Source organism: Moschus berezovskii, chromosome 28 (assembly GCF_049115385.1).
Source record: "Moschus berezovskii isolate FMDL1 chromosome 28, NW_MosBer_1.0, whole genome shotgun sequence".
NCBI lineage: Eukaryota > Metazoa > Chordata > Mammalia > Artiodactyla > Moschidae > Moschus > Moschus berezovskii.
In genome coordinates, this window is record NC_142487.1 from 6,515,362 (window position 1) to 6,530,895 (window position 15,534).

Here is a 15,534-nt window from a genome sequence, read left to right on the forward strand (position 1 = left end):
ATAGCATTTAAGGTTGGAAGTTGTATGTGCAAGATTGTGTATGAGTATTTTTGTATTAAAAAAATTTAAAGGCAAAAGAAAAAATTGCTGTGCTAGATTGACATTATCAGAGCCCATCAAGTACACGTTCTTTCCCACTGTAGCTCTCATTAGTCCTAGTTTTACAAATGACTATATATTTAATGTTTGTCACTACTTTTTTCATACAAAAAGGTCATTCTTTATCCAGCCTAGACACACATATAGGTCAAGTAGCTCTAGATGGCTTATAAAAACAAAGAGCAAGCCCCCAACGCAGCCCCAATTCTTCCTCCCCAGAAGAACCATTTTCAATTCTTCCAGGTGAATCTTATGGTATTTGCATCCATATTGCCAGACACATGTGAGTCTCGTGATATGTTCAGAGACCTCTGATAACCTCTTGGTTTCCTTCCAGCCCTTGAAACATCTGTCTGGGTGCCTCGTACTACAATCTATGGCTGCTAAGCCCACTGCTGTGCTGGGATCTCCCTTCCCCATCATTCCAGGGGTGTCTTTCATTATCTAACTGGAGGTGGCGCCCCAGGTCCCCTTTCCCTGTTTTATTCCCTCTTTTCAGTGAAGCACATCTTCCAGTGCTGTCTTGGGAGGGCGGCCCCCTTCACACTGTTGGAAATGTCTGTACCACTGAGAGAATCATAATTTGACCATTTTGGGCCAGGTCTCAAAAAGCCCCTAGAGGGAGGAGGGGATTGCGACACATAAACCTGAGTCACAGACTCCTCCCTAAGAAAATCCCGCCGGCGCCAAGAGTCGAGCCAATCAGAGTAAAAATGGTAAAACCCCCCCCCAAAAACCCCGCGCGCGCAAAAGCTGGCCAATGAGCTACCGTGTATGTATGAACTGACCAGTAAGCTACTGTCAGGTTGATCTTTTGAAACCTGCCGCCTCACCCAAAAGACCGCCTCATTGGGACCTCGCTTTAAATCAGCCAATAGAGACCCAGTAACTAAGCTTCTCGCTTCTGTACCCGCGCTTCCCGCCTCCGCCGTTCCTATAAAAACCCCTCACTCCAACCGTTAGTTGCGCAAAGCCTACAGACAGACTTTGTCGCCCCAGGTACCTGGTATTCGAATAAACCTCTTGCTGATTGCATCCGGACGTGAGTGGTCTCGTTGTTCCCTGGGACGGGTCCTCCTAGAAGGAAGGATCTCTGTGGAGGTCTTTCATTTTGGGGGCTCGTCCGGGATCGGACCCTTTTCTTACCCAGGGACCACCGACCCACCACCGGGAGGTAAGCTGGCCAGCGCTTCTACACTCTACTCTGTGTTTCTCTGTTTCTACGTTTCTGTACTGTACATGTGCTCTAGAGTTCAGCTGAACAATCTGTATCTGGCGGAACTGAGAAGGAGCTGACGAGCTCGGACTTCCTTCCGCAAGCCTGGAAGACGTTCCACGGCTGCCCGGAGCCCGATTTTTCGGTGCTCATCTGTCTCAGTCCACGGACCAAATCGGACTTTTTGGGGCTCAGCCTCTGTCCGAGGGGTACGTGGTACTCCAGGGAGACGAGGGAACCGGACCCTCATCTACGTCTCCATCCGAGTTTTTGCTTTCAGTTTTGCGCAAAGACCGCACTGTGCGATTTTGGTGTTGTGGTGTCTGTCTACTGTTTGTCTGTTTCATTGTGGGATTTGTCCTTCTAGAAGAAATGGGTCAATCCGTGACCACCCCCCTAAGTCTTACCTTACAGCATTGGAAAGATGTCCAGACCATCGCCCGCAACCAGTCAGTTGAAGTTCGTAAAAAGAAGTGGGTTACCTTCTGCTCGTCCGAATGGCCAACCCTCAATGTGGGCTGGCCACAGGATGGGACATTTAACCTTGACATTATTTCTCAGGTGAAATCCAGAATCATGGATCCAGGACCGCATGGCCATCCTGACCAAGTGGCTTACATCGTAACTTGGGAAGCCCTGGCCTGTATTCCCCCGCCTTGGGTCAAACCCTTCGTCACCCCCAAAGGCCCCTCTCTCCCATCGGCTCCAACCCCTCCGCTCCTCCCCTCTCTCCCATCGGCTCCAACCCCTCCGCTCCTCCCCTCTCTCCCATCGGCTCCAACCCCTCCGCTCCTCCCCTCTCTCCCATCGGCTCCAACCCCTCCGCTCCTCCCCTCTCTCCCATCGGCTCCAACCCCTCCGCTCCTCCCTTCACCCGCCCCAACCCAACTATCTACCCACTCTTCTTTATATCCAGCCCTGACCAAAGCCTCTAAAGATAAGAGGCCACCTACGACAGTTCCGGTGTTACCGCCGGAGGAAGGCCACCTCATAGATCTCCTGACCGACGACCCCCCACCTTATCAAGGCCCTGCCCCAATGAGAGAAGCTGCCCCAGCAGAAGCAGCTCCCAGCGCCCCGGCCGCTCCGGCGCCCTCACCGGTGGCCGGACGACTGCGGGGCCGCCGCGAACAACCCCCAGACTCCACCTCGCAGGCCCTTCCTCTGCGAACGGGGTCAAATGGCCAACCCCAATACTGGCCCTTTTCTGCCTCCGATCTCTATAATTGGAAAAATAACAATCCTTCTTTCTCCCAAGACCCCTCCAGGCTAATCTCCTTAATTGAGTCCATTTTAGTTACTCACCAACCCACGTGGGACGACTGCCAACAGCTGCTGCAAGCACTGCTAACCACTGAAGAGAAGCAGCGAGTCTTTTTGGAGGCCCGGAAAAATGTCCCGGGCGAAAATGGCCGTCCCACCCAACTACCTAATGAAATTGATGCTGCTTTCCCCTTGGGGCGCCCTGACTGGGATTTCTCCACGGTTGAAGGTAGGAACCACCTACGTCTCTATCGCCAGTTGCTCATAGCGGGTCTCCAAGGGGCAGCAAGACGCCCCACCAATTTGGCCCAGGTAAAACAAGTCGTCCAGGGTCCTGAGGAGTCCCCCTCCGCCTTCCTAGAGCGGCTTAAAGAAGCCTACCGCATGTACACTCCTTATAACCCTGAAGACCCGGGGTGCAACCTCCCCATGTCCTTTATCTGGCAGTCTGCCCCAGATATTAGGAAGAAACTAGAGAGATTAGAAAATCTCAAAGAGAGTTCCTTACAAGACCTAGTAAAAGAGGCAGAACGTATATTTAATAAGAGAGAGACACAAGAAGAAAGAGAGGAAAGGCTTAAAAAAGAGGCAGAAGAGAGGGAAAATGCAAGAGACCGTAAGAGAAATAAAGAGTTTAGCAAACTGTTGGCCACCGTAGTTTCAGGACAGCGGCAGGATAAGTTAGGGGGAGAACGAAAGGGGCCCCGAGTAGATAAAGACCAATGTGCATACTGCAAAGAGAAAGGACACTGGATTAAAGACTGCCCAAAGCGACCAAAGGGGCCCCGCCGACCGAGGCCCCAGACGGCTCTGCTAACTTTGGAAGACTAGGGCAGTCAGGGCCAGGAGCCCCCCCCTGAGCCCAGGGTAACTCTAGACGTTGGGGGGCAACCTGTCACCTTCCTGGTGGACACCGGCGCTCAACACTCCGTGCTGACTCGCCCGGCGGGACCCTTGAGTAACAAGTCGGCGTGGGTCCAAGGAGCCACAGGAGGCAAGCGGTATCGGTGGACCACGGACCGGAAGGTACATCTGGCTACTGGAGAGGTAACTCATTCCTTCTTGCACGTGCCTGACTGTCCTTACCCTCTGTTGGGCCGAGACCTCCTTACAAAACTAAGAGCACAAGTACATTTTAAGGAGACAGGAGCCCATGTTACCGGGCCCCAAGGACAACCCCTTCATGTCCTGACCCTAAAATTAGAAGATGAATACAAACTTTTTGAAGAAGCAGGACCCGACAGGACCAAAAACCTTGCTGCCATCACCCCCTGGCTGCAAAACTTTCCACTAGCTTGGGCCGAGACCGGGGGAATGGGGCTAGCCGTCCGACAGCCGCCACTGATAATACCCCTAAAGGCCACAGCCTCCCCTGTGTCGATCAGACAATACCCCATGTCCCAAGAAGCATACCAAGGAATTAGGCCACACATTAAAAGACTTTTGGATCAGGGGGTTCTGATCTCCTGCCAGTCGCCATGGAACACCCCTCTCCTCCCTGTAAAAAAACCGGGGTCAGGAGACTACAGGCCAGTCCAGGACTTGAGGGAAGTCAACAAGAGGGTGGAAAACATTCACCCCACAGTCCCTAACCCATACAATCTACTAAGTGGGTTGCCGCCGACACACACTTGGTACACGGTGCTAGATCTCAAAGATGCCTTCTTTTGCCTAAGACTGCACCCAAGTAGCCAACTCCTCTTTGCCTTCGAGTGGAGAGACCCCGAGCAAGGGATATCCGGCCAGTTGACATGGACCCGCCTCCCGCAAGGGTTCAAAAACAGCCCAACTCTTTTCGATGAGGCACTGCATCGGGACCTGGCTGACTTCAGGGTTCAACATCCAGCTCTCATCCTACTACAGTATGTAGATGATCTTCTGTTAGCAGCAAAAACGGAGGAAAGCTGCAAAGAAGGTACGTCTGCCCTCCTTGAAACCCTGGGGACTCTAGGATATCGGGCTTCGGCAAAAAAGGCCCAAATCTGTCAACAACAGGTCACCTATCTGGGATACCAGATCAAAGAAGGGCAGAGGTGGCTGACAGAAGCTCGTAAACAAACCATTATGAACATCCCTGCCCCCAAAAGCCCCCGCCAATTGCGGGAATTCCTGGGGGCTGCAGGGTTCTGTCGCCTCTGGATACCAGGCTTCGCCGAAATGGTCGCACCTCTGTACCCCCTTACAAAACAAGGAGCCTTGTTTGACTGGCGGGAGGAACATTCTGTGGCCTTCAAAAATGTCAAAAGAGCCCTATTGACTTCCCCGGCTCTCGGGCTCCCAGACCTGACCAAGCCCTTTAGACTGTTTGTAGATGAGAAACAGGGCTACGCAAAAGGGGTCCTGGTCCAAGATATAGGACCCTGGAAACGTCCTGTAGCCTACCTCTCGAAAAAGCTAGACCCCGTGGCTTCAGGCTGGCCACCCTGTTTGCGCATGGTGGCGGCTATTGCGGTCCTCATCAAGGACGCCCACAAGTTGACCATGGGGCAGCCCTTAACCATCTTTGCCCCACACGCGGTTGAAGCCCTCATCAGACAGCCACCAGACCGCTGGCTATCCAATTCCCGGATGACTCACTACCAAGCCATGCTCCTGGACACGGACCGAGTGCGTTTCGGTCCCATCGTGGCACTCAACCCGGCCACCCTGCTCCCGATCCCGGAAGAACCCGAATGGCATGACTGCCACTTGATTCTTGCGGAGGCGCATGGGACCAGGCCAGACCTGACAGACCGACCACTGCCGGACGCGGACTTCACCTGGTACACTGACGGTAGCAGCTTGGTAGACAACGGACAAAGAAAAGCGGGGGCAGCTGTAACTACCGAAACCGAGGTAATCTGGGCAGAAGCCCTTCCGCCGGGGACCTCAGCCCAGAAAGCCGAACTCATCGCCCTGACCACGGCCCTCCGGATGGCAGAAGGTAAGAAGTTAAATGTGTACACCGACAGCCGGTACGCATTCGCTACAGCCCACATCCACGGAGAAATTTATAGACGCAGAGGGCTCCTTACCTCTGAGGGAAAAGACATCAAAAATAAGACTGAGATTCTAGATTTACTAAAGGCCCTGTTTCTTCCCCAAAAACTCAGTATCGTACATTGCCCAGGACACCAAAAAGGAGACAGTCCCGTGGCACGAGGAAATCGGATGGCCGACAGAGCGGCCCGTGAGGCGGCCTCAAACGGGCCACCCGATGCCCCGCAAATCCTCCCTCTGGCCTCGGGACTTGTCAATACTTATGTCTCAAATCGGCCGTTCCAGTATACTGAAGAAGACATAGGCCTACTACGGAAGATGGGAGCTTCCTATAAACCTGAAGAGGGATGCTGGACTTATCAACAAAAGCCAGTAATGCCCAAGAAACAGACTCAGGAATTCTTTGACCATCTACACAGATTAACTCACCTTAGCCCCCGAAAAATGAAGGCCCTCATAGAGAAGGAAAACCCATATTATTTATTAGAGGGGGACAGGCTCTTACAGCAAGTGGCAGGCGACTGCAGGGCCTGCGCCCAGGTTAATGCAAACAAGGCCCGATATGGGGTCGGAACCCGGGTGCGGGGACACCGACCAGGCATACATTGGGAAATCGACTTCACCGAGATAAAACCAGGACACTATGGCTATAAATATCTCTTGGTGTTTGTGGACACTTTTTCTGGCTGGGTAGAGGCCTTCCCCACGAAACAGGAAACGGCCCGAACGGTCACCAAGAAGCTGCTAGAAGAAATTTTTCCCAGGTATGGAATGCCCCAGACACTAGGGACCGATAACGGGCCAGCCTTCGTCTCCCAGGTAAGTCAGCTGGTGGCTAAGCTGTTGGGGATTAATTGGAAATTACATTGCGCCTACAGACCCCAAAGTTCAGGGCAGGTAGAGCGAATGAATAGAACCATCAAGGAGACCTTAACCAAATTAACGCTTGCAACTGGCTCCAGAGACTGGGTGTCCCTACTGCCCCTGGCCCTATACCGAGCCCGGAATACCCCAGGGCCCCACGGCTTAACCCCATTTGAAATACTATATGGGGCCCCTCCGCCGGCCACCACTCTCCTCGGTCCCCATATTGCTGGACACGCTAACAGCCCTTCTTTAAAAGCCCATCTGCAGGCGCTCCAGATCGTGCAAAGAGAAGTGTGGAAACCACTGGCCGCAGCCTACCAGGAACAGCTAAACAAACCCGTGATCCCACACCCGTTTCAGATCGGAGACTCTGTCTGGGTCCGCAGACATCAGACTAAAAACCTCGAGCCCCGGTGGAAAGGACCCTATACAGTCCTTTTGACTACCCCAACCGCCCTGAAGGTAGACGGCATCGCTGCTTGGATCCACTCCTCGCACGTTAAGCGTGCCCCGTCATCAGGCGCCGCCGACACCAGCCAAGACAGCCCGGACGGACCGCCCCGATGGAGGCTTCAACGCTCTCAAAATCCACTCAAGATAAGACTTTCAAAGATTATATAACTATAATCCTTATAATCTTGAGTTCCCTGTCACCTGTATCCCCTGCTAACCCCCATACCCCAAAACAAATAACCTGGAAACTTCTAGATGGGCTAACTGGCGAGGTACTCAACTCAACCACCGAGATTCACCCCCCCCAACACTTGGTGGCCAGATCTGTATTTCAACTTCAAAGACATTGTACAGATAGATGGGACTGGGGGACTTCTGCAGGCCGACGGGTTTTGGGCATGCCCAGGGTACCTGAAAAACTGGAAAACTTGCGGGGGCATGCAACATTATTGGTGTAGTTCTTGGTCCTGCGTGACCTCTAATGATGGCAACCGTAAGTGGGACGTTGGAAGCAGGGATGGAATTACCTTTTCGTTTGCACTAAAGGCCCCCGACGAGGGTGCATATTCCCCAGGCCCAGACGGAAAAGATAAGTATGCCCAAGTTAAGATAACGTTCAACCAAGAAACAGCAAAGAAACTCCATTGGGCTTTGGGGCTCAGCTGGGGAATTCAGACCAATGCAGGGCCCACCTGGTGGGGCCCCTTCTACGGGGGTATCATAACCATCCTCCAAACCATAGAAACACCAGGCCCCACTGCTGCTGTCGGACCCAACACCGTCCTGACAGCTCCAAACCCCCAAGTCCCTAAAAATAGCTCAGGAATCAAAAGTAACACCCCCCCACCTAGTCAGTTGACACCTCTGTCAGGACCATCAGAGACCCCTACACCAGAAACTAGGGTCCGATTATTCAACCTGGTACAGGGAGCCTACCTCGCCCTTAACGCCTCTGACCCTGACAGGACCCAAGAGTGCTGGCTATGCTTAGTGTCTAGCCCCCCTTATTACGAGGGTATAGCAGTCGGGGGCAACTACTCCAATCATACCCAGGTCTCCGGCCGATGTGCTTCTGGCACTCAGCACAAACTAACCTTGTCCCAAGTATCTGGGAAAGGACTTTGCCTCGGGACTGTTCCTAAAACCCACCAGGCCCTATGTAACATCACCAAAAAGGTAACCAGAGGCACCTACTACCTAGAAGCCCCTAATGGGACCTATTGGGCTTGCAGCACCGGGCTAACCCCATGTGTCTCTGCCGCAGTGCTTAACAGAACCACTGACTACTGTGTCTTGGTTGAGTTATGGCCTAGAATAACTTACCATAGTTCTGAGTATGTCTATAACTATTTTGAAAAAAGGTTTCGGTATAAGAGAGAGCCTGTTTCCATCACCCTGGCCGTGCTGCTCGGAGTGGGAGGAATAGCGGCAGGATTAGGCACGGGGACGGCAGCACTCATAGAAACTAGTCAGTTCGGACGGCTCCAGGCCGCCATGCACACGGACATCAGAGCATTAGAAGAATCTGTAAGCGCTCTAGAAAAGTCACTTACCTCCCTCTCCGAAGTAGTTTTGCAAAACAGGAGAGGGTTAGATATCCTATTTTTGCAGGAAGGAGGGCTTTGTGCAGCCCTAAAGGAGGAATGCTGCTTCTATGCAGACCATACCGGGCTAGTGAGAGACAATATGGCTAAGCTAAGAGAAAGACTCAAACAGAGGCAAAAATTATTCGAGACTGAACAGGGATGGTTTGAAAGCTGGTTCAATCGCTCTCCCTGGCTCACGACCCTACTCTCCTCCATCATGGGCCCTCTAATCATTATCCTGCTCATACTATTATTTGGCCCATGCATTTTCAACCGACTAATGCAGTTCATTAGAGACAGGCTGTCAGTTGTGCAAGCCTTGGTCCTAACTCAGCAATATCACCAGGTAAGACAAGGTGAATATGAATAGAGATAGATTAAAAACCTCGAATGGAAGATTCCATTCTTATTCACAAAAGAAATGGGGGAATGAGAGAATCATAATTTGACCATTTTGGGCCAGGTCTCAAAAAGCCCCTAGAGGGAGGAGGGGATTGCGACACATAAACCTGAGTCACAGACTCCTCCCTAAGAAAATCCCGCCGGCGCCAAGAGTCGAGCCAATCAGAGTAAAAATGGTAAAACCCCCCCCCAAAAACCCCGCGCGCGCAAAAGCTGGCCAATGAGCTACCGTGTATGTATGAACTGACCAGTAAGCTACTGTCAGGTTGATCTTTTGAAACCTGCCGCCTCACCCAAAAGACCGCCTCATTGGGACCTCGCTTTAAATCAGCCAATAGAGACCCAGTAACTAAGCTTCTCGCTTCTGTACCCGCGCTTCCCGCCTCCGCCGTTCCTATAAAAACCCCTCACTCCAACCGTTAGTTGCGCAAAGCCTACAGACAGACTTTGTCGCCCCAGGTACCTGGTATTCGAATAAACCTCTTGCTGATTGCATCCGGACGTGAGTGGTCTCGTTGTTCCCTGGGACGGGTCCTCCTAGAAGGAAGGATCTCTGTGGAGGTCTTTCACCACCTCCACCGTTAAGGCAGAGCATGCTTGCATTTAGAGTTTTAGCTGCATCCCTCCTCCTTTCAGGTATTTCTGGGCTTCTCTCCTTGTCCCTTAGCCTCCGTGTGTGCTGGAGACTGAGAAAACGGATGTCTTTCTCACCTCTGAGCCTTTCTGTGTGCGCTGGTTTGCCCCATCCCTTCTGGAAGCTTTTTAGGATTTTTTTTTGGTCCTGAGTGATCTAATGTTTCACCATGGCATTCCCTGTAGGGATCTTTGTCCATTCATTATACTAGATACTGGGTGGGCCCTCTCAACCTGCAGATTCATATTTTTCAGTTCTGGGACCATCATTTCATTAGTAATTGCCTTCCTTCTGTTTCACTGCTCAGATCTTAAATTCATATGGATTTATTTTTTCTCTGGTTTAATGCTGTGAGTGGGACTATAGAGAAGGCTGAGTGCTGAAGAATTGATGCTTTCAAACTGTGGTGTTTGATAAGACTCTAGAGAGTCCCTTGGACAGCAAGGAGATCAAACCAGTCAATTCTAAAGGAAATCAACCCTGAATATTCATTGGAAGGACTGGTGCTGAAGCCGAAGCTCCAATCCTTTGGCCACCTGATGCAAAGAGTTGACTCACTGGAAAAGAACCTCATGCTGGGAATGACTGAAGGCAGGAGGAGAAGGGAAAGACACAGGATGAGGTGGTTGGATGGCATTACTGACTCAATGGACATAAGTCTGAGCAAATTCTAGGAGATAGTGAAGGACAGGGAAGCTTGGCATGCTGCAGTTCATGGGGTCACAAAGAATTGGACACGACTTAGCAACTGAACAACAACAATGCTGTTTCTACTATATCATGGCAATTCACTTGAATTCTCTGAGCCTCAATTTTCTCATCTATAAAATGGGTATAATAGTACCTACCTCACAGGGATGCTTTTAAAGAGAAAAATAAAATATACAAGTGAACATTACTAGGCACATAGTAGGCATTCCATAAGTACTAGATATTATTTTATGAGTGTGGTGGGAAGAATGAGAAAAATTACTCTAATTCTCTGAAGTTCAAAAATTACAAAATGATCTTTCTTATGCATGTCTGCATGTCTGTAGCCTGCCAGGCTCCTCTGTCCATGGGATTCTCCAGGCAAGAATACTGGAGTGGGTTGCCATTTCCTTCTCCAGGGGATCTTCTAGACCCACAGATCGAACCCATGTCTCCTGCATTGGCATGCACATTCTTTACCACTGAGCTACCTGGGAAGCCAATCTTTCTTACAGTTGATATGAAATTAATGAGATAATATGCAAAGTTTATAGCATATGTCAGGTAAGTGATATATAGTAACTATTTCATTGTTCTCATTTCCATTATTACTGCTGCTATCATTGGGAATATTATGGCCATTAATTCCCCAATTCCAGCAGATACTGAAGAGACTTATGAGTTAGGAGTCAGGACACCGAGGTGTTCTAGGTTCTGTCACTGACTAGCTGTGTGCTCATAAATGCTTAATTCATCTCGGTTTACATTTCTGGTACAGATACAGTGAAGGGATGGTTTAGGTCAAAAGTCACCACTAACCTTGGTATTGATGCTGCTATTACCATCTAGTACAATAACTGCCCTATTACATTTACATTTTTAAAATAGTGTACAAACCCAAACATCACTGGACAAAATGTATCTGTGGGCTTCTAGTTTATCATCCTAGGTGAAGATGTTTGATTTGCACTTGAAATAAATTGAGAAGAAAATTAAGCTAATTTGGAAATGAGAGTTATTATGCCAAATATTTTTAAAAATGTGACTCTCTCAAATTCTTCTCAAGTCTTACTTTAAAAGCCCCCATTTTTAGCAGCAGCAGCAGCATTTAGGGGAAAAAAGTAGAAAGGGAATAAACATATAAAAAGATGTTTTGTTTTCCTCATAAACTAAGCACAATCTGTTTTTAGGGATATTTTATTTCTATAAGGTATGAATAGCAGAAACAATTTAGTCATTCTATACCAATTTCTTAACTTACAGCATTTTACTTTGATCTTTCTAGGAGCCTTTGATGAATAATATATCCGGTTTTAAGAAGGAATAAGATATAATGCACCTAAATTCTATACTATTAGAGCTGCTACTGAAGATCTATAAGACAGATATCTTCAACATCACAACCAACTACTTTTTGAAGAGCCTAGAATATATATAGTAGGATTACTTAGAAGAAGGAATCATTCCCTTTGAATAATGACAATGCTGGGACAGTGACAGAAAATTTGAAATCATCCTTCCTGATACTCTGTTCCTTGAAAAATGAATATGATACTAGAAAAATGGTGTGTCATTAGGAATCTATTTAGGATGGCTCTGTTTTCTGTATTTTACTTAAGGTGAAATGATCACACCACTGAATTGCAGACTTGACCCCCCTCCAACCAGATCAGGGCCCACATGTGCCTCTTCAGTGATCTGTTGACATTGTACTAAGTTGTCACCAGAAAGTGACACTGTCTCAAGGAAGGTCAGATCTGTGGTGCAGAGACTAAAAGCAGGCAGCTGCATCAGTGTGCCTCCTGATAGAGAAGCTCTCCTGTTTTAACTATTCAGTTCAGTTCAGTTCAGTTCAGTCGCTCAGTCGTGTCCGACTCTCCGCGACCCCATGAATCACAGCACGCCAGGCCTCCCTGTCCATCACCAACTCCCAGAGTTCACTCAAACTCATGTCCACTGAGTCGGTGATGCCATCCAGCCATCTCACTCTCTGTCGTCCCCTTCTCCTCCCGCCCTCAACCTTTCCCAGCATCAGACTCTTTTCCAGTGAGTCAACTCGTCGCATGAGGTGGCCAAAGTATTGCAGTTTCAGCTTCAGCATCAGTCCCTCCAATGAACATCCAGGATTGATCTCCTTTAGAATGGACTGGTTGGATCTCCTTGCAGTCCGAGGGACTCTCAAGAGTCTTCTCCAGCACCACAGTTCAAAAGCATCAATTCTTCGGCGATCAGCCTTCTTCACAGTCCAACTCTCACAGCTCTCCTATTTTTACTATGTGAAATTATGAAAGCAGTGGGTGTGTATAAACATTTCCAGCAAAATATTCTAAACCCATGGATGTATTCTTCAGGTGTGACACTGGAGATTTATAGACTATTTTATAATTCTGGAAGGCTATGTGACCATGAGCATGTCCAGAATAAAGATAAGTTTAAAGAAGTTTTAAAAATTATATTGTTTATATTGAAAAAAAGAACAAAGCAAAGTTCAGATTTCACCAAATGAGACACCAAATATTTACCTAAGAGTTGGGATAGTGAGCTTCACTGGACAGCAGTAGCTGGCACAAATAGATATATGTGCTCTTGGAGATTTCTTTCCAATATGCCAACTTTTCCCGACTTCCACCCTACCCTGATATTGGAGCCTTGCTGTGGTCCCTGCCTTTGCTTTTCAAGGATACATTTTAGCAGGAAGCTCTGTTCTGATGGGGGGGACAAAATGAGAGGTGTGATCTTATTTCGAGGTCTTACTCTGATAGATCAGAGATGCTTCAGGGCTTAGCCTACCATTCAACACCACTGCCTTACCATCTTGACCACTACCATCATTAGCATCATCTCTACCACCACCCTCATCACAATCCTCACCACCATTACCAGCACCATCTCCATCAACACTATTGCCACTATCAATAGCAGCAGCAGCATGACCACCACTGGTAATATTAATTCTCACCTTGATGATCACAAAGTCTTTCAAACTAGCCTCTCTGCCTCTTCAGGCTCTTTCTCATTCTCTCCAATTTGCCTACAATTAATTTTTTTTGGGGGGGGCTGGATTAACTATCCTTCATCAAAGTTCTGATCGTCTGTTTTGCCTGCATAAAAGCTGAAGTTTTAATTAATCTTCAATCAGTCTCCCTCCTAATGAATAAGGTCCAGTCCCCTGGGCCCTGCATGGAAGGCCGTGCACGAAAGATGCCTCCAAGACAAAATTCAGAACAGATTGCTCATTGCTGTGGCTACAAGTATTCTGAACTCCAACCACACACTATTGCTTGCATATGCTTTGGGGCTTCCAATGTGGTGCTAGCGGTAACTGCTTTGCTACTGCTGCTGCTAAGTCACTTCAGTCGTGTCCGATTCTGTGTGACCCCATAGACGGAAGCCCACCAGGCTCCCCCGTCCCTGGGATTCTCCAGGCAAGAACACTGGAGTGGGGTAACTGCTTTAGGCCAGCATTTTTCAAAGTTCAGATATATACTACTTTAATAAATACTTCGTTATTAATACATTATTTATTAGAATCACCTGGAATATCTGTTAAAATGTACATTCCTAGACCCCATGCCTAGAAGCTCTCTCTTTAGAATCCTGGGCACTGAACAATGTTTTTTTTTTATTCTCTTGGGGATCTCATTGACAATTTCATGACTACAAAGTCCCATTTAACTTTTGGTTACATACATATCTTACAGGGTGTTTATAAGGATTAATATTATGAACATATAAAGCAGTTGGCACAATGCCTGACCCAGTAAAGTTGGCTCTTATGGCTAATTCTTGTCCTGCCCATCTCAGTGTTTTTCTGGTGTTCAAATAAATAACATTTGTTATTTATTTTATTTTTTGGTATAATCTCCATTAAACTATAAACTTTGGGGGAGCAGGAATGAGGCATTATTCACCACTGAATAACTTGCAGAATCTAGCCCAGTGTTTTGCTCAATAATATTAGCTGACTTAATAGTATAGTGCTTTTTAAAATAATTAATTAATTTTTGTCTGCTCTGGGTCTTCGTTGGTCTTCACAGAGCAACGTTGCTCTTCTTGGCAAGTGCGGGCTACTCTCTAGTTGCAGTGCTTGGGCTTCTCATTGTGGAGGCTTCTCCTGTGGAGCGCAGACTCTAGGTACTTGAGTTTCAGTAGTTGTGGCTCTCGGCCTCAGTAGTCTGGGCGCATGGGCTTAGTTGCCCTTCAACCAGGGATCGAACCCATATCCCCTGCATTGGCAGGTGGATTCTTAACCCTGGACCACCAAGGAAGTACCAAGTATGGTGCTTATTTTTAAAATCTGTGATAAAAATTAAAATTCAGAACTCCTAAACATTATTTTAAAAAAAAAAAACAATACCCTTTTTTTTGTCCTTCCAGAAGAAGTGCTTCCTGCTCCACTGGTGGCCCCTGAAAGCTGCAGTGTCCACCCTCCAGGAGCCCTAGGTTTAACCCTCCCTTGGGTTGAGGCAGCCTAACCCCCTCCCATATTCTCTGGAAGGCACTGAGAAACTTTGCTGAGTATTTCAGATGCAATATTAAGTCAACTTTACTGAGTCTTCATCCCTAATTCTGGGTACCAGCTCTTAGAAGTAGACTTGTGTCTTACAACTAAGACACGATGTTCACCTAGGACCCAGCTGGAATAAACAGATCGCATCTCATTTCCCAGCCTTTGTCCCTGTTTTGATGACTTGCTTAATACTTTCAGGATTAGACACTGCCTTGGTTTTGCCAATGACGTCCACCCTGTCCTTCTATCCTTCAAATGTCTTTGCAACTGAAGCCTCATCCATCACGTCCTTAATGACAAATGTGCTGGTGCAGGCTGACTGCTAAAGAGTTTCCTCAAGGACTCCCCCCATGTGCTTTACCCCATCTGCCCAAGGACCCCTCTGCTGCTGGTAGGACTGTTGGTTCTCAGAGCCGGCTGTGGCCGGTCACAGGCAGCATTTAGACTGGGGCCCCTGCCTGACCCACCAGCATCACTCGGGGGATGTCGACCTCCTCGCATCACACCCCCTGGGTTTGCCCAACTCCCCCGTGCAGTTCACTGCCCGTGGCCGCGGGGCTCACCTGGCTGATGGTGCTCATGGCGCGCATGTAGCTCTCGTTCCTGGAGCGGAACTTCGGGGACGTGAGCAGCCCCGCGGGGTCAAGGCTGTCGAGGCTTCGGTTGATGGAGACCTCACTGACCGCCCTCAGGTAACTGTGACTCCGGATCTGGAGTTTGGGGGAGTGCTCGTTGGAAATCCTGGAGGAGAACAACGGAGAGTGTGCGTCGAGTCCTGTTCCACCGTGCAGGCGGGAATCAGGGCAAGTTCTGACGGCCACGGCCACCCTGCATA

The 15,534-nt window shown here is 48.7% G+C and overlaps 2 protein-coding genes across 10 annotated transcripts in view; one reads left to right on the forward strand and one right to left on the reverse strand.

Moving 5' to 3' along the window:
- The window catches only part of DLGAP1 (DLG associated protein 1), a 533,225-nt gene that overhangs the window by 141,321 nt on the left and 376,370 nt on the right, over positions 1 to 15,534 (reverse strand). For all 9 annotated transcript variants that reach the window (XM_055417159.2, XM_088833502.1, XM_088833501.1 and 6 more), the window contains one exon: positions 15,263 to 15,440. In XM_055417159.2, coding sequence (XP_055273134.1) covers positions 15,263 to 15,440 — 178 coding nt within the window. The remainder of the gene's footprint in view (positions 1 to 15,262; positions 15,441 to 15,534) is intronic.
- LOC148773561 (uncharacterized) lies at positions 672 to 6,476 on the forward strand. The gene is given in 3 exon segments (XM_088833497.1): positions 672 to 1,273; positions 1,877 to 6,296; positions 6,299 to 6,476. Coding segments are annotated over 2 exon segments (4,461 nt in total). The 5' UTR covers positions 672 to 1,273; positions 1,877 to 1,891; the 3' UTR covers positions 6,355 to 6,476.